Source organism: Coturnix japonica, chromosome 4 (assembly GCF_054131305.1).
Source record: "Coturnix japonica strain WE chromosome 4, WE-NBRP24, whole genome shotgun sequence".
Classification (NCBI taxonomy): Eukaryota; Metazoa; Chordata; class Aves; order Galliformes; family Phasianidae; genus Coturnix; species Coturnix japonica.
In genome coordinates, this window is record NC_140666.1 from 48,448,729 (window position 1) to 48,473,429 (window position 24,701).

The window sequence follows — 24,701 nt, forward strand, 5'->3', positions numbered from 1 at the left end:
GGACGTGGCGCCGACGTGTCCTCCGGCGGGGGCGGGACCACAATGGCGGCACCTCCACCGCGCAGCGATCATCCCCATATCCCCGCCCACTCCAAGGCACTTCCGCCGGAAGCACCGCCCCCCCAATGACCCCTCCTATCCTACAGACGAGACTTCCGCCGGAAGTACGGCAGCACCCCGTGCCGTCGGTGATCTTAGCGCACAGACTTCCGGCGGAAGCGCAGATCCGACCCGCGCCCCGCGGACGTCACGTCGCACGGCCCCTCCCTCCGCCCTGTGACACCGCTGCCGGCCCCGAGCAGGCCCCGGGGGGAGCGACGCGGTCCCGCGCACGCCGAAGTCTCTTTCCCCGGGTGAGCATCGTGCGAGGTGGGGGTGAACGGAGCGCGGGGTCCGCAGCGCTTCTGGGGCCGCTCTGTCCTTCGCGATGCGACGCCTTCGGGCCTCGGCCGTGCGGCGGGGCTGGAGTTTTCGTTTCTTCTAATGGCTAGGGGGTGCCTCTCTGTTCTCCAGCCCTATGGGTGGCTTCTAGGGGAAGATCCCTACGCCCCCAGTGGGTTTATGAGGGCCTCTTGTTTTGTTCCTATGCAGAGCGCGGTGTGTTCGAGGGTTTTGTTGCCCTTCACCTCGGAGAGCTGCATCACGCAGCTCCGTGGGTGCGCAGCAGCATCCTTAAAACGGAGATTTGGCGTTGCTACGGTGGTGGGGTGCCAGGCACCAGAAGAGCCTGTGCGATAGAGGGGAGGGAGGGGGGAAGATGCGGCCATGGCTTCATTTCACCCAGGAAACATTATTTCATTTTATGGCTTTTATGATTGCTGCCCAGGGAGGTTGTGGATGCCCCGTCCTTGGAGGTGTTCAAGACCAGGTTGGACGGGGCCCTGGGCAACCTGATCTAGTAAAGGTGTATGTTTGGTGGCCCTGCCAGGCAGGGGGGTTGGAACTACATGATCCTTGAGGTCCCTTCCAACCCGGGTCATTCTGTGATTTTTGGCAGTCTTTGAGCCTTTTATACATGCAATTCAGTGTGCCAGCATTCTGTTTTGTTGCAGAGTGAAGCGTGAAGATGCCTGAAGTGGTTCTGATCTGCTAAGACACAGGGTGCAGTACTTTCTTCTTAGCTCAGCTGTTGTGCAGGCTCTTGATGTGCAACCTATGTGCCTACAGTGTTCTGTTCTCTGACCTACAGTGGTGGAGGGATGTGAAGGCAAAGAGAACTCCTAGTATGCTTTTCTTGTTCATATAAAGTGCTTTCAGCTGTCTTAGGGTCTTTCTGTTTCCCTTCTTTATGCTGTAAATTTGGGAGCAGGAGCAGAATAAGGTCAGTCTCCACCTCAGTGACAGCGGTTTTTCTGCAGTGTAGCCATGCTGCCCTGCTCAGTGCTGTGTGGCACAGTGCAATGCAGTCACGAAGTGAGCCCTCCTATGGACATGCACAACCCTTTTAGGAGAGCTGTGTTAGCATAACAAGCCCCTGGCAGAAGATCTGTGTTATGCTGTGATGAACAGGTACCACATTCTCGACTTTACATTCCTAGCTCAGAAGATGTTACTGCCAAACTGGTCTTGCTTTGACTGATGGAGTTAATTGATACTTAAAAAGGCATTCTGTGTTCATTGTGACCATTTATGTGTCTGCAGGGTCGTACCTGGCTTGAGGAAGCTTTCTTATTCCTAAGGGAACACCATCCTGCTTCCAGACTTGTTCGGGGCTCTGGTAGCTTGAGTGTAATCCTTGTTTACCATTGGAAATGTTCTTGTAATACTCCAGCTGGCAGATTTTGGCTCATTGTAGGGAACTATGATCTGTTTTGTATGAATTTTTCATTAGCAGCATAAAATCTCTTCTGTTTTAGCACAGCTTAAACTGGAGAGAGAGCACAGGGAGCGAACCATTCAATATACTGATCTTACTGATGTCTTTATGGCTTTATAGCTATGTTGTTCTGCATAAAACTGAGGTTTCAAATTATACATCTACAGACGAGCTTAGAGAGTATAGTAGGGTACTGATCATACACTGAACAAACAGCATCTTAACACTCAATGTTGAATTTGATTATTCCCTCTCTTTGTAGCAATTGTGACACTGGATGTCATTTCTTTTGAGAGCATTTGACAAATGAAGATCTTTGCAACTGAGGGATTATGTGAGAATTATTTAGAGTGGTGAGGTCCTGGAACAGGCTGCCCAGGGAGGTTGTGGATGCCCCGTCCTTGGAGGTGTTCAAGACCAGGTTGGACGGGGCCCTGGGCAACCTGATCTAGTAATTGTGTATGTTTGGTGGCCCTGCCAGGCAGGGGGGTTGGAACTACATGATCCTTGATGTCCCTTCCAACCCAGGTCATTCTGTGATTCTGTGAGAAGAGCAACATATTGGGCTGATGGATGTATCTGGTGACAAACCAGGAGGAAGGCACAGAAACTGTTGCTGGATGGTAGTGTCCAAAGAGAGGGAGCTGAAGGGGCTTCCTGGGGGGGAGGTGGCAGTGACTGCAGGTGCTGTTGTTGCTGTTATTTGGGTGAATGTAGGCTCTTTTGGATGGTCTTGATAGTCATATGCTTAAAATACACAGCGCCATCAAGCTCCTCTCAAAAAACCATGAAAGAAAAAAGCAACATAAAACAAAACTCACCGCAGAACAGCTTGATTGGAAAGAGCCGCATGCCTTGCCCTGGGGCTCAGCCAATTCAGATCCTATTGGATTTGATAAAGGAGATAATAAAGCAAAGTAATTATCTGAGTTATTATTGAGGTTCACTGAGACTTACTTGCAGATGGGGGGTGATATGCGTACTTACCTTGCAGAGCAAGGAAGGGAGAAGTTGCTTTCAGGAATGAACAGGGCTGGCAGGGACCTTCAGTTGTGTTCTCAGTATTGTTTTGGTCAGTGCTTATTTTGCTTTTGCCTGCAATATTCCCAGTATTGCAGGGCTGTGTGTGCCAGCTGGGCTGACCATTGCAGCAAAGTTTTTTGCTTTATTCAAGGTGTGGCTGCTCACGCACTGTATTGCAGCAGTAGGGTATCACATGGATCACAGCAGCAAGCATGTTCTTTAAGGCATTATTTGGTTGTCTATGTTAGGAAAAGCAGTTCATAACTGTGGTTGGTTCTCGGCCTTCTGGAAGCCCCAGTTTTACCTCTTATGATGGTTTGGGTTTAGGAGAAACCTGTCCAAGATGGAGAAAACATCTCTCTCCTTCTTTTTTACCTTTACTGCTGCTGGGTGCAAAGCAGTGTGATACCTTCTGGAACTTTGCTCTCTGCATAGGTAACATCTGATTTTCAAGAGTGTTTTGCCAAATGTTATTTTCAATTTAAATGGTATGTTCCAACACAGTAATCAATCTTTACACAAGAATGCAAGAACAAGCCTCGCTGCTGCAGATATTTGTGAAGCTGTAGGTCCTTGTACCTTTAGCCATGGGAGAATTGCTGCTGTCAGAGTATGGAAGATGAAACTTGCCTGTCAGTGCATCAAAAACATTAATTTGCTTATATCTATCTATCTATCTATTATATATATATATATATATATATATATATATATACACACACACATTATATATATATATATATAAATAAATATATAAAATAAAGCAAAGCCTGCATCTCCTTACTATGTCACCTTCATAACAGAATCACAGAATTATCAAGGTTGAAAAAGACCTAGAAGATCATCTAGTCCAACTGTTACCAATACTTCCCAGCTAAATCATATTCATCAACACAACATCCAAACGTTTCTTGAACGCTCCCATGGTCGGTGACTCCACCACCTCCCTGGGCAGTGCATTCCAATGCCTGACTACCCTTTCTGAGAAGTAATACTTCCTAATGTCCAGCCTGAATCTCCCCTGATGCAGCTTAAAACCATTCCCTCTAGTTCTGTCACTGATTACACGAGAGAAGAGGCCAACACCCATCTCACTACAACCTCCCTTCAGGAAGTTATAGAGAGCTATAAGGTCTCCAACCTACCCCAGTGCCTTGTCACATGTACCTGGTCACACTGCTGCCTCTACGTGCTAAGGAAAATTGTAACAGAAACTTTGCTTTGAGGAAAAACAAAAGCTTCCCTAATATGGGAGATGTGATAGGTAAGATGTGTGTTGGTGGATGTTGTGACTGCTCTGCACTTTGTGTCCCACTGTACTTCTTCAGAAACAAATTGTCGCTGCCTTCCCTTGCAAATGGATGGATGGTACGGTCTTTGTTTTGATGTTTTGTTTTGTTTTCCATTCCTAAATGAAGGATTAACAAACACAGTTTAAGAAACTGAACTTTTGTGCTGAAAGATGATGACAGTCTGAATGCATGCCATTAATTCAGCGTGCCCTTGAGCAATTATTGCTACACTCGATAGCCAACCACTTGAGCACAATTGTTCTAACTGAGCTATGTCTCATTCCTTTATCTGTTAACAGTGTCATCAAAGGGCGCTTTTCGCAGAGCTGAGGGAAGTCTGCAGTAACCCTGTGCAGGAATGTGACCAGATGTAGCTCTGCTGCTGTCACAGAGATAATACTTATTTCAGCGCCATCCTTCATTTGTAGTTGGTGTTGCTTTTCAGAAGAAAATATCCTTTGTTTTGGCGGATCCTTGTCCTACAGTCTGGATTGCTCAGATTGTTACTCCTTGATTTGCAAGTATTTATCCGAAAACTAGAAAAAGAGCTCCTGTAGAGTGTGTTTATGTTTGTGGCTTCTGTTAGTGCCCGGCAGAACATAGAGTTAACTGCTGGTTTCAGCCCTGTCTGTTAACGTTGGTGCAGATCAGCAATCGCCTTTGTTGGCACTTAGGCAGTTTATGTTTTGGCTTCAATGTCCTAGATACATTCAGCTCCCAAATGGCCAGGCCTGCTAGGACTTGGGTCCAGGGCCTTGAGGAGGTGCAGCACTACTTGGGTACAACCAAGGTGTAAATCTTCAGTAGACCAGGGTTCATGGGACCCGTGTTGGTTGATAACGAGCAGTGGTTGCCTTCTAATGGCTTAGAGGTTCATTAAGCCTCTTCTATGTCTATAAGAATCTTTGAAGAGCTGGTGCAGGGAATAATGCTGAAACAGGTGAAGAGTTATACAGATGGATCGTGTTGAACAGTGGTATTCTGTGATGTAAAAATCCTTTCACTTGAAACATGGGCAGGGATGGACTGAACACGTCTCTCTCAGCAACATATGATCCCATTTTTCTGTGTTGTACAGGAAGAGTTTGCTGTGTGTGATCATTTTGCAGTTGTCTTTCTCGGGTTTTCTGCAAGGTTTCAGTAGCCTTTCCTGAAATAGCACAGCTTTCAGTGAGGAAAAATTTGTGTTGTGATATGGATCTGGTGTGGTGTAAGAACTCCCTCCCAGGTTATTGTGTTTTGTACCCAGAGGCATTTTCAGCTCTCTATGCGGTATGCAGCAATTTGTTAACATATGTACAGTGCTGAATGCTGTATTCATAGGGATGTGTGCTGGCTGTGATTGGCTCTTTAATAGGTTCTGGTTTTTAGAAAAGAAATTAGGAAGTTCCGTCCCTGTGTTTTCTCTCAAGTGCTTGTGGTGATTGTGGCACTGTGCTCTTACCTCCTTGGGGACATGGCAGCAGAAAAGGGTTGTGTCACCTGTTTCTTTACTCTTTTAAGGTTGGCCTTTAAGTAGAACATCCATGTGCAAGCCGTTGCTGTTGTATGAGTCAGGTCAGCTAGATCATCACACAGTTCACATTGAGTTTCTCTAGATGCTACTTTGAGTATGGTCATGGCTCAAGCCTGTGGCACTCAGTTGTATTCTTGGAAATAATTTTGGTAATTATACCTAAAAAATAAATGTCGTTTGGGAATTCCCACAAGTCCCAGTTAATTCCATGTTCCCGATTCTTGGAGGATTGTCTTCAAAATTCTGGATAAGCCCACATAAATTTCTTGATTTCTTATCTCCATGTTCAGAACTGGTGTTCCAGACCTTGCCTGCTGCCTGTGAGTTTTGAGAACATTGCTTTGAGGGCAATTCTGACTCGTGTTGTTTGGTAACAGTTTGAGGTACTGTTTGTGGCTTGGTTGAGGTTATTCTAATAGTCCATCAGCAAAAGTACTTGGGTGTTTTGTTTTTCATCAGGTCCTGTTGATGCCAAATCTGATGCGTTTGTGATACTCCTGTGTGCATTTCACCTTTAATTACGGGCTCTTTTGAGCTGAAGTTGATTTCTAAATTTCTCCTTGTGTGCTTTCTGCCTTTGGCAAGCTGTGGAGTGAACAACCTTTTACATGGCCCGTAGATTTGATTGCTGAGCTGAGGTTATTTTCATAAGAAAACAAATCTTATTTTAGGTTCATGGGGACTGGAATATCTAGAGAGAGAGAACTGAGAGTGCTGGACTCTGAAGCCTGCAGAGCAGAGGACTGGGGTGGGAGATACATTACCACTGTGTACCATGATAAGATCATGCCTCCAGGTAGAAAATAGCAGCCGGTGTGCAGGAATTGCAGGTGGAAGGTCTACTCACATATGTCCTAGTTTCATCTGGGACAGAGATTATTTTCTTCATAGTGTCTGGTAGGATTCTCTGTTATGGCATTAGGAGAAAAACAGAGTTGATATCACAGTGATGTTTTGGTCATTGCAGAGCAGTGCTGCACAGAGCCAAGGACATTTTGGCTACTTGTACTGTCGTGTCCAATAAGGTGGCTGGGAGGCACAAGGAGCTGGGAGGAGTCGGAATTAGAACAGCTGGCCCTGACTGGCCAAAGGGATATTTTGTGCTGTATGTGTAGCAGAAAATGCTTGAAACCAGTGGAGAGTTGGTCAAGGGGTGCTGCCGCTGCTTGGAGACTGACTGCGCATTGGTTGGCGGGTGTTGAGCAATTGCTTGTTTTGTTTATATAAGATTATCATTACTGCTATTTCTTCCTTTTCAGTCTTAGTAAATAGTTTTTATCTCAGTGCATGTGTTCTGTTGCATTGTTGGTTGGTTGGTTTGTTTGTTTCCCCAGTTCTCCCTCATCACATTAGGATCCATTCCGACCTTCATGATTATTCTATGACAGATACAAAATGTGGTCGTCCTGGACCACTCATACGTAATGCTTTGGTCACCCTTAGCATGTAGTGGTTTCTTTTTCCACTCTTTGGGGCATGTGCTTCAGCCTGCATAGCTTCAGAACATCAGTGCTGCTGTCTTTGTTTTATGTGTGTGATGGCAGCTTTATCTTAGGACAGGGTAGGAAGTGCCCCTTTTACAAGGGGCTGAGCAAAAACTTCATTTGTTTTCCCTGTTTCTTCTCAGTGAGTATAAGATGTAAAGATTCCTGCCTGTTAACATTTACTCCAGCATATGTTGTATATTTAATCCAAACTTTGGGGGCGGATTTTGAATTCATTCATGTAATTGTTTGACTTCTAATATCACTACGGTCATTCTTTTATAAGGCCATTATGGTATATAGAGTTGTCTTCAAGCTAACAGGAATATTTTTAATTGCAGCATTCGACCCTGTGTACCAAAGAAATGGTGATGGAGAAGCCCAGTCCCCTGCTTGTAGGGCGGGAGTTCGTCAGACAGTACTACACTCTGCTCAATAAAGCTCCTGATTTCCTGCACAGGTAACTCTGACACAACAGTAACCAATGGTTTTGAACAGAAGCACATGCTCTTTATCAAAAATCTGATACTCAGTGGTTTCTGAGTGTGGCAGGAAATTGACCTGATTAACTTCTGGGTTCTTGGAAAACACGTTACAGAAAAACCCTTTAGATTCCAGAACAAGATGTATTTATAAAGATGTATGGTTGTTCTCAAGGTATTTCCTGCCTGGATAAGTGAGCTGTTTCTCAGCTTTAAGATGGTAATGTGGAGGTAGGAAAGTTACAGGTGAAGCACCTGCATGCTGCACTTGAGACAAACGTGCTCTGTTTCAGTATACTGAATGTTGTATTGTCCCTTGGAGTTTTTGCCTAGGTCATGATTGGAGATCTAAGTATAGAAGTCAGAGCCTGGACAAGGCATTGATACATACAGAAATCTTATTTACCTGTGCTGCTCCAGATGTGTTCCTTCTTTTTATGGTTCTTATTGCCTATGTACATTTTGCCACTTAAGATTTTGCATTTCCACATTTGGATTCAGAGCAACACAGACTTCTGATAAAGGTGAAGTTAGCTTTGCCAGTGTTTGTTATTGCTGCTGTTTTTAGAGCAATTACTGTTTGGATCTCTCTTCTCTTAGAACATCAGGTTGATTGTGGAGAAGTGGAACTGTTGAAGAAGTTAGAGCTCCCTGATGGGAAGCTGAAGCCTTCAGACTTGTGAATAATGTCTCTTTTCATCTGGAGCAGTGAGATAGGGAAAATGGATGCTATCATTTTTACTTAAATCACTGAGCTGCTGTGGAGCAGTGTTTCCTTTTTTTTCTTAGTTTAAATGTAGATCTTAAGGTGTAGGATTGCCCGAGCAGCATGTTTCCAAGTGCTATGCTTTGTAGTCTTAACTGGAGACACAAGCAGCATTTTCATTAGTCGCAGGTTTGTTCCTTGCCCCAACCCTTGAACAAAAGAGTTAGACAGCAGCTAACAAATATATCCATGTAACACACTGGTACCTGTGTATAGACTTGCAGTTTTCTCTTATCCAAGAGTTGTGTTCCTTATGTGTCATTTCTGGAGCATCTCCCCAGATGGCCTGGGAAAGGACTGTTGTCTTGTAGTCTCTGTCAGCAGTTAAGATCTTATCCATATACCTAAACATCAGTTGCCTGTGAAGATCAGGCAGTTGAAATTCTTCTAAGAGACTTAGAAAGGGTGTGATAACACCAACAATTAAACCCTCATCGAAGAATGCAATTGAACTCGTGATAGCTGAACAGCCAGGTAATTGCTGAAGGGTAGAAACCTCCAAGTTGATCAGACAAGTTTATTGTGAAGTGTGCTGTCATTTCCCTTTAAACCCAAAAAGTATTTGCATAAAGAGACAGAAAAGAGATGATGAGATGTTTATATGGTGTTTTACAGCTTAGTATGACAGGTGTAAGGGGAATTTTATTGATTGTGCTGGGAGGTTGCCCTTATATTTCTGTAACATTTGTTTCAATGATGGTTGAATATAGGGATAAATCACCCGTACCTCAAACTCACTATGGAAAGTAGTCTGTTTTGTTTGCAAAAGCATTTACCTGTAATGATAGCAACTGTAACCTTAGCAGGACTTGGAAGAGGAGAGCATGTGTTTTGTTTTAGAAAGCAAAATAATGCTGGTGTGTTTGTCCTCTGGCTGCTTCAGCCAAAGAGCAGGCAGCTATTTCAGATTTGCCTTGCCCCTGCTTCCCCTTTAATGCAACATTAATTCCATTGCATTGACATTAACACCTGCTACATGACCATCGTAGAGATGGCATTCCTGGTATGTATTAGATGTGGGCTGATACTTCCAGTTTAGGGTGGCATAAAATTTGTAGCAGGCTGCACATGAGGCAAAAGGGTGTCACTATAGTGAGTAGAGACACTCAGCGTGTTGAGGGCATTTGCCTCTTGTGTTCATTGGCCACACCTTGTGTCTGTGTGATGCTCTTCTGAGAGGGTACCTTCTCTCTGATCTTCCTCCTGCTGTGAGTTCAAGCAACAATTTGCACATTGCCATAGAAACATTTTGAATTCATGGCTTCCCAGAACCTGATGGTGAAAGCAAAGGATTAATTCTTGCAGTGAGCAAGAGATTTTGGCAGCAAGTGTTAATGCTCTTGATTTATCCTTCAAGGGAAATGCACCAAGTGTCTGTCACCTGTTGTTTTCCAAAGCTTATCAAGGGACATGCAGAGAGTGCATATTTCTATGTATCTGGGGACTCAGTAGAGCCTCCTTTCCTGATCTGTAATTCCCATTTGTTACGTTTTCTGCCTGACAGAGAATTTGAGCAGTTCCTTAAAAGCAAGTTAGAACTACTGGTCTCCCTGTGGAGGTACTTGGTGGGATACACTGACCATCAGAGAGTTAAAGGGTGGTTTCCCACCTGCCTGCATGCTGCTTCAACTGAACCTTATTTATGTTAAAGAGTCCTAGAGCATGCTTAAAGCCACGGTTATGCAGCTGGTACCAGAGGAAATAGTCTGATATGTTCTAATTACTTGTTGGACACTTAAGGACAGTTGTAGTCTTGGCTTGATATTTGTAGGAAATTGGAACTGGAAGGAGTTTTTTGGGTTTAGTGGGATAAAAAAAGAAATGGCAGATAAACACATTCCCATGTTTGATTCCTTGTCTTAATGCTGATGTTGTGCACAACTTGCTTAGCCAGAGACAAACATTTCGTATTCTTGCTATATGTGTGATAAATAGTTCATGGAAATACAAAAAGGAAATGTTATTTCATAAACCAAGCAGCATCAAGGTGTGGGTATTAGCAGAATCCTTTGAAGTGGTGAAATATCGGGATTGAGACCTCATCACGGTCATTCCTGAGGCAAAGCTTGATTTGAAATGAAACACAACATTATGTTGTTGCCTTCTCTAATATTAATGTTAACTTACAGAGTATTATGCATTTGTCACATGTTTTTTAAACTGGTAGTAAAAATGCAAAATGTGACTTAGGCATTTCAAGACTCAGAACTTGAAAGTGGAAAGAGGGTGCAAAAATATCCCTGAAATGTAAGAAAAATATTGGAAGCAAGTGTATGATGCAGAGGGCAGGGGAAAGTGGTTTTGAAAACAAGTCCAAAATTGGGTCAAGAAATGGTTTTCATTTTTGTTTTTTATTGGTTTAAGAGCTCAGTAGGCATGTGCTCTGTGCAAGGTGAAAAAGCCACTGCTGTCAGCTGGGTGGCATAAACATGGAATGCGAGCTTTGTGCTAAAAGTTTAACAGTGGAGAGGTGGTAAGAAGTGATGCTTCAAATTTTGTATATTATTGTGCAGCGAGTGCAAATAATGTAACATTTCCTATCTAACTGTAAGAATTTACTTTCCCACAGGTGGATGGTTTTAATGTTCAGGGAACTCCAAGACCAAGTAGCCAGCTCAGTTATAGTGGGCAAACAAGACTGCTGAATGCTTAACTCTGTTTCCTTCTGTAATCTTGGAATTGATCTTGAATTTTGCTGAAATTCCAAATACATTGATATCTGTAACTGGTGGCCAAAATACTTGTTGGTCTTGGCTTTTGTTTTTTCTTTCTTTTTTTCTTTCTTTTTTCCTTCATTGATATTTACTATCTTTTAATTTGCAGGTTTTATGGCAGGAATTCTTCTTATGTCCATGGAGGACTGGATGCTAGCGGGAAGCCACAAGAAGCAGTGTATGGCCAAGCTGTACGTATCAACACTGGGCCTGGAGTCCTTAATAATGTTCAGAACTTAATGTAGTTTTTAATTTTTAAACAATTTGTTTGCCTCTCCTATTTGGGAAATAGCACATTGCAATAGTGCCTCCTGTTTAGACACCTATATGGATCTTTTATGGCTTTTTTTTCTTGATTGCTGCTGCTGTTGCTGTGGGTTATGTTTGATATATCAGCTTTTCATCCAGATGCAGAAAATATATTTAGGAAGGGTAACCTTTTTGACTGCTCTGAACATTATTTGAATCATGATGAAAAACTTTGCAATAACAGTTCCCTGAGCTCAGGTAGATCCTTTGCAGTGAAAGATGTTTCTGGCTTCCTGCATTTTCCTTTTGAGCTTCAGTGGGGGGGCTTTTTCTGTTTGTTGAGACTTGGGTGCAAAGCTATATAGAGCTCAGTGTAGCTAAAATATAACTGTCTGTTTCCAGGAGATACACAAGAAGGTGATGTCATTGCAGTTCAGTGAGTGCCACACCAAGATTCGTCATGTGGATGCTCATGCCACTCTGAGCGATGGGGTGGTGGTGCAAGTCATGGGGGAGCTGTCCAACAATGGGCAGCCCATGAGGAAGTTCATGCAGACCTTTGTACTTGCTCCAGAGGTAAGTAGCTGTAAGATCATGTTTAACTTCAAATGGCGTGTGCCCCAAAGCTTAAATCTCCAATCCATTCACATTGCTGAGTGCTGATGCATTGTATATGCAACAAAGTGTGTGTTGCTCTTTTACAGGGGTCTGTTCCAAACAAGTTCTATGTACATAACGATATCTTCAGATATGAAGATGAAGTATTTGGGGATTCTGAAGGAGAACTTGATGAAGGTGAGAAGAACTGTATTTGTGGTGTAGAGTTGGTCTTGTTCCTCTAACTTTGCCTATCTTTCAGAGTGTTTGGAGGACATGGAAAGATGCGAATTGGTCCATTCTCATGTAGTGTAGTATGTGGCTAAGGGAGAGTGCAGGTGATAATATTGAGACTATCTGCTGTCTTCAACACTGGAAAACGGAGGTCTTACGTTAACACTTTATTTCTTTGGAGACTACACTGGCTTTTGGGGTGGACAAGACTTGGAGAAGAAGGGTTGTAGTGAGCAGTAGTAGTTTTGCTACATCTGAGTGTTGTTTAGTAGACTAGATTTCTGTGGTCAATCAAATAAAATGTAACTGATGTTTCAAACCTGAAATGTAGTTCACTCCCATATCATCATCATGGTCAGTGGTTCATTTCTGTCCTCAAGCTGAACTTGACTTTATTGTTCTGGGTGATTTTTTTTTTCTTGCCTAGTCTGCTGAGCCAAAACAAATCAAAGGAGTGTACAACCGGGATGTACTGGGCAACTTCAGGGATTTATTTAATCTCAACAGCATGGAACAGAACATCTTAGACAAATAATTCTTCTTGTGTTTGAGGTTTACTTTATTAGCTTTAGGTACTGTGATCTTAAGGGGCAATAATGTTTCTTTTCTATGGACAACATATGAAAGTGTCCTACTGTTCTAAAAGGTCTTTAACCCCTCCTCACAGTAGTAGTAGTGGTATATCTCTGGGGTATCCTTTTCATAAAAACAGTAAAATCAAAGCCTTTTAAAAGAACAGAAGGAGCTTTCAGTTTTCTTCTCAGCTCATTTTGCCTTATTTTGTTGATGATGTGTGATTTTGTTTTACTACTAGTTCAGAGTGCTTGTACTGTATGTGAGGCTTGTGTATGCTTGCAGAGGTGCTCAAGGGATTCTTTCTTTCATGGCAGAGTCTGAAGAGGAGGTGGAGGAAGAACAGGAGGAAAGACAACCATCACCTGAACCTGTGCAAGAAAATGCAAGCAGTACCTACTATGAAAATCATCCTGTCACGTAAGAAGGCCATTTCATTGTAGCATTGTTTTCTATAATAAAAACAATAGAATTGTTTTGGGTTTAGACTTTGGATGTGATTTATTGGGTAGTCTAGGAAACTGCACTTAAACTGCTATGATCTATGCTGTGTCAGCATCACATTTGAAATACTGATTTTGTGACTGGAGAGAGAAAGGAGGGGAGGTTTCATGTCTGTTACTACTTTTCAGTTCTAGTTTCAAACATGAAACTAGATGAAAAGGCAATAAGTGTGTTTATGTACATACTTAATGTCGTCTTCATTATGTGAGCTCACAGTAGTGATTTGTTATAATCTGTAGGAACAAGTGTTTTAATGTGAGGGTGGTTAATGGTAGGTTACTCCTCAGTTTAGCTGGTGCTTGAAGTTGAAAGGGAAAAGTAATTTTTGAGAAGCTGCCCTGAAAGAATATACTGTTTTTTTTAAGTGCTTTTTGAAGCACATTGGCATTGCTTTTAAAGAGCCAGAACTGGCTGTCTGGTTTCCTTATGAAGAGAAACAGTTCTTGAGTTAATCATCTATTCGTTCAAGGGTTTCTGTGTCTAATTTTCAGATATTATTTTTTTTTGCAGAAAACTGTAAAATGTCCTCACATTAGTAGAAATAAAGTCTGGCTTAGTGTGCAACTATAAGATTACAGCTTAACTTAATACAATATCATATACAAAGGTACCATATGGTAGCAACTAGAAAATCAATCATTGTAACATCAATCATTACTGCTGTATAACTTTAAGAAAAAGCCATAAGAGGGAAGCAATTGAAAAGCTGCATAAAATGTATTTGACTATTGTAGCAATGGTATAGAGGAGACACTGGAAGAATCATCTCATGAGCCTGAGCAGGAATTGGAATCGGAAACAAAACCTGAAGAGCTGAAGACTGAGGTAGAAGAAAAGGCTCTTGAGGAGCTGGAAGAGAAGTCTCCTTCTCCACCTCCTGTAGAACCTGTTTCACTACCCCAAGAACCACCAAAGGTCAGTTAAAATACGTATCTGTGTTTCTTTGTGTAGATGGTAAGGCAGAAGGTTTGGCTCTGATCTTAGTCATTTTGAGTGGCCAAACACTTTTCAGTATCTGAAACTGTCTAGATTTAAATCTTCAACTTAAATTGTGAAATGTCACAAAAACCAGTTCTTTTTCAATGCTGTTCAAGTTATGTATTATAAATGAAATGTTCTGTGCGTGTGTGATTTTATGCATGTGTTAACCCTTTTAAATGTGTAGTTAAGGTATACTAGAAAAACAACCCAGACCACCACCAATGAAAAAAACTCATGCAATGGGAACCACTGCTCTTCCTTTTAAAAAATTAAAAATAAAAACCAAACCCATGATGCTTTGGCACTTGGAAAATGACCCATAGTATAGTTTTTAAAAAAGCCTGAAGGCTTTCATTGTCTCCCTTAGAAGCAGGATGCCTAATTTTAAGAAATGCCATGCGCCATCTGATATATTAACGTGGAGGTAGCTGAAAGAGATGGGAGGAGTGGATGACAGCTGGAGAGAGGTCATTCTCTAGCTCCGACATCAGTCTCCCGTATCTTTTCAAAACTATTTCTCTTTGCTGTTTTTATTTCTAACTTCTGGCATCTGCTCTCTTCCTTTGGGCAGAAGACACTGAACGTTGCAGGACTGTCAGTGCTAGGGAAGCAGTGAGCTGGGGATGCTGAGCGAGCCCAGCTTGTTTCAGTGGTGGCAGTGAGAGCTGCACACCCTGCTCTGTTACTGTTGGAGTCTCCAAATGGCTTGAACTGCAAATCCTGCTATGTGTTTGTAACATTAAATAGTCAGCTATGAACCAAAAGTATGTTTTCAGCAGACAAGTTTCCCTGTAGGAATGTCAGTGGTTTGCCATGATTAGTAGCCTAGGTTTGTTGCATTTCCTGCAGGCTTTCTCTTGGGCTTCAGTGACCAGTAAAAACCTGCCTCCTAGTGGTACTGTTTCCTCCTCTGGAATTCCGCCCCATGTTAAAGCACCGGTCTCACAGGTAACCCATCTGTGAACACCTTGGATTGTCTCATTACTTCTACAAACTGCTTCCGTTTTTCAATTAACAGATCGATTTGTTTGACTTTCATTGCACAAATTAATTGTCTTAAATGTGAATGCATTCACCTTGTTGTAAGTGGAAGGCACGTGCACGTAACAGGTGTAACTTTGGTGTGACCATGGTAACGTTAAAAACTGCTCATGTGGAAACAGTCAGTCACTTGATGTTCCTTTTTTGTTTTTTGATCTACCTTACTGGGATATGATTTGAAAACAAACAAAAAACCCTTAAGCAACTATTCCCATAGCAGCCCTTTCCTAAAGTATGTGTGAAAGGAGAATTTGTTTGGCAGAAGTGCCCCAGCATTCAAAGAGAGTGCATCCTTGCTGAGAAGGTGCAAGTTTGCCTTGAAAGAGGTATTGTCTACGGAAGTATGTTGGACTCCATTATCCGTACATACTTAATATGTCACAGAACCCTGTACCAACTTATGACTGTGTGGGGGATAGAAGGGTACAAGACAGGACAATCCTGTCTTCCCATTCCTAGGCTGATCTGCAAAGGAGGGGAGAGAAGATAAACTTTGACTGGACAATAGTTTATGTTCTGCACGTGTCAAGTTGGTGACATGCTCTGAGAATCTGAGCTGCCTCCATGCATACAAAACTCCCCAAATAAACAACATGCTTTAATCTTTCCTACCAATGCCATATTCCAGAAGCACTGTATGTTGTGGTACTTTCGTCTAATGCTGTACAAAGACTGTAATTTCAGTAGAGCAGCTGGTTTGTTTTATGGCAGCTGCAGTTTTTGCTCTGAGTTCTTCTCTGTTACTGACAGAGAAGGATCTTTCTGGGAGAACCCTTAAGCTAAGTGCATGTTTAAAACAGAAAACACAAAGGCAAATCCCTGCTTATGTGGTGCTGCTTTTGCTCCTCCAGGGCTGTTGTAGAAAACAAGCAATGGCTGTAGGGAAACCTGTCTTATCAGCTTCAGCAGAGCTTTGAGTTGTTCAGGTGATTTTGGAGTAATAAAAGAAGTGTTTGTTCTCATACAGAATGGACAAGAAACAGTACAAGAAACTAGACTACAAGTCATAGATGTCCCCTAAATCCTTCTGCTCCCTCTGCAATTTGTTGTGTTCTGCACCTTTTTATTACTTTAGCTCTGATCAAGGAGTTACATATCAGTGGTAGCACTTCCCCATCCTCTCAGATTTGCTTATGTCAGATGCTTTGCACAAAACAGGGACGATAGATTGCAGCAGTGGGTGGGTAGCTCCTTTGGGATGCAGTTCTTACCAGCGTCAGTGATATCACAGAGCAGTTTGAACTGTTCCTTCTGTTCTTTTCTCCAGTGTCACTCTACTTCATTCCTCATTGCTGAAGTTTTATGGCACTTCCAGCTGTTTTGCCTCTCTATGTGCATTAGTTCATTGACTGTGCTGGAGGTGCTCCCTGGCTCTTTCTTGTGGCTGGGAAATGATGAGAGCAAGGAAGGATCTGTTTAGGGGCTACATTCCTTCATCACCTTGGAAGTGTTCAGACTTTGGATAGACCCTCCTGCAGCAGGGCTTGTGTGTTAAACAGAACTGGGCTTTAAATCTTTTAAGGCTAATGTGAGTTTTCAACGCCCATATTCAGGGGAGGAGAGAGAGCTGAAAGCTGCTCTATTTTTTTGTGTTTTAGAATGGTCCAAGCTTTTAGCATGTTTATAGTACCGAATCTATAATACCTTTAGGTCAGTGATGAATGAATAGCCCTCAGTACATTCTGTTGTCCATGTTCACCTTGGAGATGGTGCAGCAGGAATCAGAAGTGTGCTTCTAAACCAGCTGCTGTGATGCAAGTGAGGTGATGGACTTTTGGATCTCATTCAGTGTTTTGTTTTGTTTTGTTTTTTTGTTTTTCCTTTGTTTGACGGGTTGCTTTGTTGTATGCATATGCTCGTGTTGTAGGAGGCAACTCGCTGCAGAAAAGCTTTTAAACCTTGTAAGATATGAAATATGGCATTGACCCAGCCTCCAGAGCCTCCTCTTCTCTTGCTCTATCTGCCCCTTCCTCCTCTTCATCACAGCTCCAAAATTAGTGTCTGGTTTGGCTGTTGTTGCCAGTACCGTGTCTATAGCATAGCCATTGTCTGTTCCCCTCCTTGCTTGAGCTCCAGGTGATAATGAAGTCATCTTTTCCTTCACTGTTCTCAAAGGCCCAGAAGCTGGTTGGTGGTTCCTTTATCGTGACTGTCTGTTGAAGTCTTTGTTCTGTGGCTTTGTGTGCAGTTGAGTTGCAAATCACTGCTGCTTACTTATTCCTCTTAAAGCAGTGCCAGAGAACTCTGTAAAAACTGATGGTACCAGTTATAGAGGACCAAATGGCATGCACAGCTCAGTTAGGGGTGAGAGAATATGTAATAGATAAGAAGTTAGGTGAAATGCAGGACAGGTGAGTACAGGTTGGCTGTATGTGGGATTTAGTGGAAGGACATTGGTGACTTGGCAAATGCTCTGTGTCCTCAAAGGAAAAGGGAGGTTCATGATATAATTCCTTTCCTGCGGCAGTCAGGGCCTTACAGCCATTGTCCTTGTCTCTAATCATCTTCCTAGGAAACCAGTGCTTGTCCTCATATTCCTATGGATTAATTTGTTTCTTTAAGACCCCAGCAGAGCACCAGCTGCAGTGCACAACCTGAAATTAAATGCTGTATGTTGTTTCAGTATCCAGCTGTTCACATAGAAACATTTCTGGCAGTTTTGTCTCTCAAAATATCTTTAGAAGTATTTTTTGATTGCAAAAGTATGATATGTGTGTTTTAGTTCCTGAGAATTGGAAGGGTGTGTTTTGTGCACCATGGTCTCAAAATTAGGAAAGTTGAAGAACATCCTCAGCAGACAGTCTGAACCAATTGCTATCCAGTGGCTATGTTGCATTGTAAATCCTTACCGTGTTTCAGAAGGTGCTGCTTTTTGTTTCCTTTTATTCTTTACCCTCTCTTTTGGTAGTTTCCTTAATTGTTTTTCATCACTATAGTCCCTCAGAGACTGAGACAGACCATGTGGTTGTCCATCTCTGTGTCTATGTTGAGATCCCTTCCAGCCCGTGAAGTGTGAGCTTGGCATGAGGAAGCCGTATCTGATCTATTCCGATCAGGTCAAGAGATTTGTTAATCACAGGGTGCTCTGAGTGCCTGGTCACATGTGGAAAATAAACATTAGATGTGCTTTGGGGAAATGCTCTGATTGAGAGATGTTTGCTTTGAACCTTTTAGCAGAGATATTGACCACTGCAGTCCTGGATTGGTACAGAGGAATTTATAGAGATGAAAAAATGTATTTCCAAACACATTTACTTGGTTGTATGTCTTCCAGAGCTCATTTTCTGCATGCTAGTTACCTATGTCTTGTGTTGCTTTTTCATTTTGTTTTTGCTGGGGCTTTTCTTTAATAGGCGGTACTGAATAATAGCTGTTTTCCTCCTGTTTCAGCCAAGAGTTGAAACAAAACCCGAAGCTCAATCTCAGCCTCCTCGTGTGCGTGAGCAGCGCCCAAGGGAACGACCAGGATTTCCACCCCGTGGACCTCGACCAGGTCAGCTCATGGGGCTTTGTGGAGCTGGGTTGGAGTGCTGTCTCCTTGAGGGATCTTTTTGTAACTACTGTATCTGACTAAACGTGAACTGTCCATTCCTACTGTCTTCAACTGGCAATAGGGCAAGTGATCCTGAGTCTGAGATGGGAATGATACATGCATTTTCCCATCTTGCTTAATTGCCTGTTCTGGGTTTGGATGCCTTGTATTTGTCCTCACCTATGAGCAGTCACACTTTAACATTCTCTGACTGATACAGAGTATCAGGGTGGCTTTGCTAGCAAAGTTGCCTGTGACTTGGCAGATATTAGAACTGGTATTGGAAGATGAATGTTTTCTGAGTGGCATTCTTCAGTCTGACCTGGTCACTTGGTCACGTCTGCTCAGTGGTGGACAAAAAGTACTCAGCCCAGGGCCAGAATCATTCATTGATGGTTGAGTAGCTAACAGAGGTATAAAATGTGCGTATGAGTCATGGGTTACAAAGAAGAGGGTGATGTTTACAACTATTCCAAGTGCCAGCAAAAAGTTGTCAGGAGCTTGCAAAGTGCTGCCTGCAGCAGTGGTTAAGCCTCAGCAGCTGTAAGCTTTTCAACCAGCTCAGATTCATTTGGTCTAACAGAGGCGTTCAGTGAGAATGCCCCAAACCTTGACCAAGGTCAGGCTTAGAAGTGCTGTTTGCTTTTGGCTTTGATCAATGCAGGCATTTCCTCACATGGAAGCAATACTGAACTGAAAGGATTTAAGGCACCTAGAAGAACCATAACATATGTTACAAGTTAACATTCCTTCCCCCCCCCCCTTTTTTTTTTTTACCCCCTCAATATGTAATGTGCAGCAGGGACTGGAAGATGCAAGTTGTGGCTAAATCAAGTTGCACGTTTACATTTTTCCTACTATTGGATGTGAAGGCAACAAAGCCATAACAAAAATCATACAGACAATGTGTACCAGAGCCTCAGTCCTTTGATTGTGATCTTACTGGGTGGGTGGCATGGGACAGAGATGAAATCTCCATTAACCGATGGTAGAGATCCTACTCTATGATCTCCTCTTCAAAGTAAGTCTGTGAGCAGCCTTTTCTGCTGCTAAAAGTACTTCAGCCAAAGTGGTTATGAACTCTCACTTCTGCTTGGGATAAAAAGGTAGAAGTTGAAAGATAAGAGAGAGGTCTAGAAGCATGACAAAATAAAGGTTCTGTTGTTATGTGAAGTAATTGATAAGAGGTGACTTAAATCTTTTTTTTTATTATTATTTTAATACATTATGATAGGTACAATGCTCCTCTTCACTATAAGGTAGAGAACGTTTTGAGTGCACATGCTTGGTGCTGACCACAGATGGGTGTGTTGGAGCCTGTGCACTAATTCTAACTGCAGTGTCTCTGCTTTTTTCTTTCCGCCTACACAGGGAGAGGGGATGTGGAGCAAAATGAGTCGGACAATCGCCGAATAATCCGTTACCCAGACAGCCATCAGCTGTTTGTTGGGAACCTGCCACATGACATTGACGAGAGCGAACTGAAGGAGTTCTTCATGAGTAAGTACCAACATCAGACTAACAAACAAAACAGATGTGCTGTGTCAGAGAGGCGTGTAGCATTCACCTATAGCCTCACAAAGGAACTTGTATGTGGCATTGGCTGAGGAGAAGCAGAAGTTGGTAAATCATGGGTTTTCTTCATGTGGCTTTTCCCTTCCACAGGCTTTGGAAATGTAGTTGAACTCCGCATCAACACAAAAGGAGTTGGAGGAAAACTGCCCAACTTTGGCTTTGTGGTATTTGATGATTCTGAGCCAGTCCAGAGAATTTTGGTTGCAAAAGTAAGTATTGGCACCGAATATCCATCAAAGGATAGGCTGAATGCCCTAACACCCATGTAGTGTGATCTGTTCCTGGGGCTGAGAAAAAGGAGCATGGTTACTTGTAGATGTGACTTGAGGAACTGGTAAAGAGAACACAGCGGTTCTTCTTTCTGGCATTCGGGAGCTAAACTGGTCTGCCAGGTTCTTGAGCTTTGAGATGGAAAGGCAAAAGCCAGAAGTTAAAAGACCAAAGACAACCCCTGTTCTTTTAATTTTAATTCCTTGTTTCTTGCTTATGAATTAAAAATTGTGTTCCGTTTCTTAGAATCATAGAATGGCCTGGGCTGAAAAGGACCTCAAAGATCATCTAGCTTTGACCCCCTTGCTATGTGCAGGGTTGTCAGTCACTAGACCAGGCTGCCCAGAGCCACATCCAGCCTGACCTTGAATGCATCCAGGGATGGGGCATCTACAGCCTCCTTGGGCAACGTGTTCCAGTGCATCACCACCCTCTATGTGAAAAACTTCCTCCTAATATCTAACCTAAACCTCCCCTGGCTCAGTTTACAACCATTCCCCCTTGTTCTATCACCATCAACCCTTGTAAACAGTCATTTTCCCTCCTGTTTATATGCTCTTTTCAAATATTGGAAGGCCACGATGAGGTCTCCCCACAGCCTTCTCTTTTCCAAGCTAAACAAGCCCAGTTCCCTCAGCCTTTCTTCACAGGAGAGCTGCTCCAGCCCTCTGTTAATCTTGGTGACAGTTAGGGCTGAGGTTATGTGTTGCAGGCAACTGTTAGTATTTGTGTGTGACATGTTAAGGTAGCCAGAGGCATGCAGTGGATGTGGTGTTTTCTATTCGTTGTGTAAATGGATGCTGTGAACTGGTGACTAATGTGTGCCTTGAATATTTTCTCTGTAAGCCCATTATGTTCCGGGGTGAGGTTCGCTTGAACGTAGAAGAGAAAAAAACAAGAGCCGCTCGTGAGAGAGAGACCCGAGGCGGAGGTGATGACCGTAGGGATATTCGGCGCAATGATAGAGGCCCCGGGGGTCCCCGTGGAATAGTGGGTGGTGGCATGATGCGCGACCGCGATGGCCGAGGACCCCCTCCAAGAGGTGGCATGGCGCAGAAGCTCGGCTCTGGACGAGGCAGCGGGCAGATGGAAGGGCGCTTCACGGGACAGCGTCGCTGAACTCCACCGCAAGCAGACGGTCCCGGCAGTGGTACATCATCCATCGTGTTTGCATTCTTGTTCATTTCTTTTGGCTTTGGAATGTGACACCGCCCTTCTGATCATTTCTTTGATGTGAAAGCATCCTTTGGTTTCCAGTTTAAATTAAAGCGGATGTTGTTTCCCCAGTTTCACAACAGAAGTCACACTGTTAATTTATAAATGTTGACTTGGAGAATTGAGGACTGGAAAGATTAAAACAAACAAACAACACAACAGTAAACTGTCTGCAACAAAAGTGAACTGAAGGACATGCCCAATAAAATTCAGGTCCTTACAGTCAAAGCCCTCTGCTGCACATTTTGTGTAAGTGTTACTGTTTCTGCCTGTTACTGTTGGAAACACAAATAGTGCAATTTGTGCAATCGGAGAAGCTTGCCTTTTTGTTTTGTTTTGTTTTTTTTAGAACACTTGGCTCCAAACAAACTCTTGTTTACGCACTCATCAGAATGCACTACTGGGTAACTCTGAACTCGTGTATTGACATCTGCAGGAGGCATCGGAGGAAAAACAAAAACCCTTCTTTCTCTTACTCAGACAGAATAGCTTGTGAAATGGTGCGGGCATCCAACCTGCTTGCTGTGACCAACATATGCACACACACAAACCTTAACAAGACTACGAGTTCATTCCAGAAGGAATCCATTTAACCGTTAACTAAACAGAACCTAGAGTTTCAAAGCCGTAGTCCTGAGTACTTAATGAGTTTGATAGCTCACGTCAGATTTTTCTATCTGCCCCTCTTCATACAGGGATGGCTGCTCAACACACTCCTCCTTCCCCTTTCCCCTTCGATAAGCATTGTACGGTGAAAATTGTCTTGACTGTATTTGAGTTCTCTGGTAATGTAACAAGCATGATGGTGCCTTCTATGAATACATCATTCCAGTCTCGCTGGTGATTTTGTACAGTGTAGTGTATGAACTACTGTCCTGCAAAGCCGATCGGCTGCAACGCATCTGAAAAAATCATGGAAAAAAATGTATTAAAAATTACAGTATCTGTCAATCAGTAAACATTGCTGAAATTACCATCCACCTTGCTCTTCAATTAACAAGCTCGTCTGTTCTTTTGCAGCGGGGGGGAAGGGAGGAAGAAGGCATCTAATAGTCTCCAGGTTGTCTCTTCTCTTTAATCAATGTCAAACTTAAGGAAAACGGAGTGAGATCTCTCTGGGACGTTTCAGAAGCCAGTTTGGAATGATGAACGTTTTTGGCCAGCTCATGATCAGTAAAACTGAGTGTCCCTTGTACTGGTGAGCATATCAATGCGGTTACTGCAATTTTCAGACAACAGCACTGCAGCTCTTGAGTATTCGCATTTTCCAGTTACACTTTTTTTATAACTCATTTTGCACATAACTCTCAGCTGAAGTTGACGCTGTAGCTCCGGGACTAAAGGGTAGGAAGGAGACATCATCTTCAGTTTCAAGTGTGAGTTTTCTAGGTTGAGAGGTCTGTTTCTGGATGCCATTCTGGAGCGCATTCCTATCAGCTACAGCAGGCAGTGTGTTTGGGCTCCATGCTGGGGTGGGCAGTGAGCACTAGGCTCTGGTGCGTCAGAGTGAAAGAGATGGGTGTGTGTTTGATGCGAATCTGTGTGACAGCGTGACCACTTAAAGCTGCTTCTAAACATGGAAGACCTCAAAAACTCCAATCAGAAGCAAAAGCAGAAGGGACGTAGCATTCGTCTGTCTCTGGATTCTGCGTTCCCTTGCTGTTTTCAAGTCAGCTGGGAGATTTTGCACATATTTTACTTCTACATCAGGCAAAGTGAAGTGGCGTCTGTTTTCTCCCAGACCCAGGGTCTTCTGTGCGCAATGATAAGTCTTGCGCTATGTTGATAAACATTTCTTTCTTCTGAGGCACGTTTCTTTTTGTCTCCTTTTTTTCTTGTATTTCAGTATTTCATTGAAAGTCTTTGACGTGTTCAGCTGTTACCTGGAAACCTGTAGTACTTGAACTGCTCAGCACACAGCTCTACTTGTGTTCGAAGCCTTTGGACAAATTGCTGCCTTCACTTAGCAGTTTGTCAATGCTGTGTTTTGTGTAGGGATGTTTTTTTCTTTTTCCTTTTGTAGCACAATGGTGTTTTGCTGCCACCCATTTCATTTGTATGGCAAATAGCACTGGGGATAATCCGAACAACGACAACAAAAAGTATTAAGAGCCACCCCATTTTCTGGCTTGCTTCTTGTGTAAGTGACATGAGCAATGATTGGAACATCATCTGGACAAGTTTACATGGTGACAGTTCATCGCTGTACTGTGGACTCTTACATGTTCTTGACCCTCTTTTAGTAAATGTACCTCGTTGAGCAAAGGAAGGGATTTGACCATTGCTGTTTGTTGCTGGTTTGTGGGTAGTGGGAGTGTTTTGTCATTACAGTTCTATTTTGACCAACTTGGCTGACCATTCTGGCTTCATAGTTCTACAACAGTGGATTACCATCCTTTTTGCTGTAATGTGTCAAGCATTATATGCTCGTAGATTCTAGTTTAATTGTTGCAGGTGGAAAGTATTCTTAAGTTTCCATTCTGAATGTGTTTTGACTGAACATACCAATAAACTACTGATGTCTGCAGCATTGACCCATGTCCCGAGTTCTCTTGAAGATTCTCTTGTAGGTTGCCATGGAGCACTGCTTCAATCCTTGCTGAACAGAAAACACCTTCCTGAGACGAATGGGTGCTGCGTGCTTTCAAGAAACAAATCTATAGTTGCTGTTCTGGTCAGCAGCGTTACTTATTCGTGATGCTGAGGAACTGATTCTTGTGCTGGAAGTGATCTGCTAAACCCTTTCTTGTGTTGGGTGGCTTGGTCATGCCAGCATTTGCCCAGGAAGGCTGGTGAAAATGTCGTTCTCACAGTGCTGTTGGTAAGCAATGTATAAT

General features: G+C 42.9%; 1 protein-coding gene across 3 annotated transcripts; it reads left to right on the plus strand.

Moving 5' to 3' along the window:
* Nucleotides 1-201: 201 nt before the first annotated feature.
* G3BP2 (G3BP stress granule assembly factor 2) lies at nt 202-24,398 on the plus strand. 3 transcript variants are annotated; one of them, XM_085545149.1, is made up of 12 exons: nt 202-369; nt 7,473-7,591; nt 11,203-11,284; nt 11,745-11,918; nt 12,047-12,137; nt 13,064-13,166; nt 13,985-14,165; nt 15,081-15,179; nt 18,663-18,765; nt 20,176-20,304; nt 20,470-20,588; nt 21,496-24,398. In XM_085545149.1, exons 2-12 carry the CDS (start codon nt 7,497-7,499, stop codon nt 21,766-21,768), a joined length of 1,449 nt encoding a protein of 482 aa, XP_085401275.1. In that variant the 5' UTR covers nt 202-369; nt 7,473-7,496; the 3' UTR covers nt 21,769-24,398. The 3 variants fall into 3 exon arrangements, with proteins under 3 accessions (XP_085401275.1, XP_015717274.1, XP_015717275.1); XM_015861788.2 differs by having other exon boundaries at nt 202-353; XM_015861789.2 differs by lacking the exon at nt 15,081-15,179 and having other exon boundaries at nt 202-353.
* The last annotated feature ends 303 nt before the right edge of the window (nt 24,399-24,701 follow it).

Coding starts and splice junctions, on each gene's coding strand:
- G3BP2 (XM_085545149.1), top strand. CDS start 7,497: ATGGTGATGGAGAAGCCCAGTCCCCTGCTTGTAGGGCGGGAGTTCGTC. Junction 7,592..11,202: donor GCTCCTGATTTCCTGCACAG/GTAACTCTGACA, acceptor TTTAATTTGCAG/GTTTTATGGCAGGAATTCTT. Junction 20,589..21,495: donor AGAGAATTTTGGTTGCAAAA/GTAAGTATTGGC, acceptor TTTCTCTGTAAG/CCCATTATGTTCCGGGGTGA.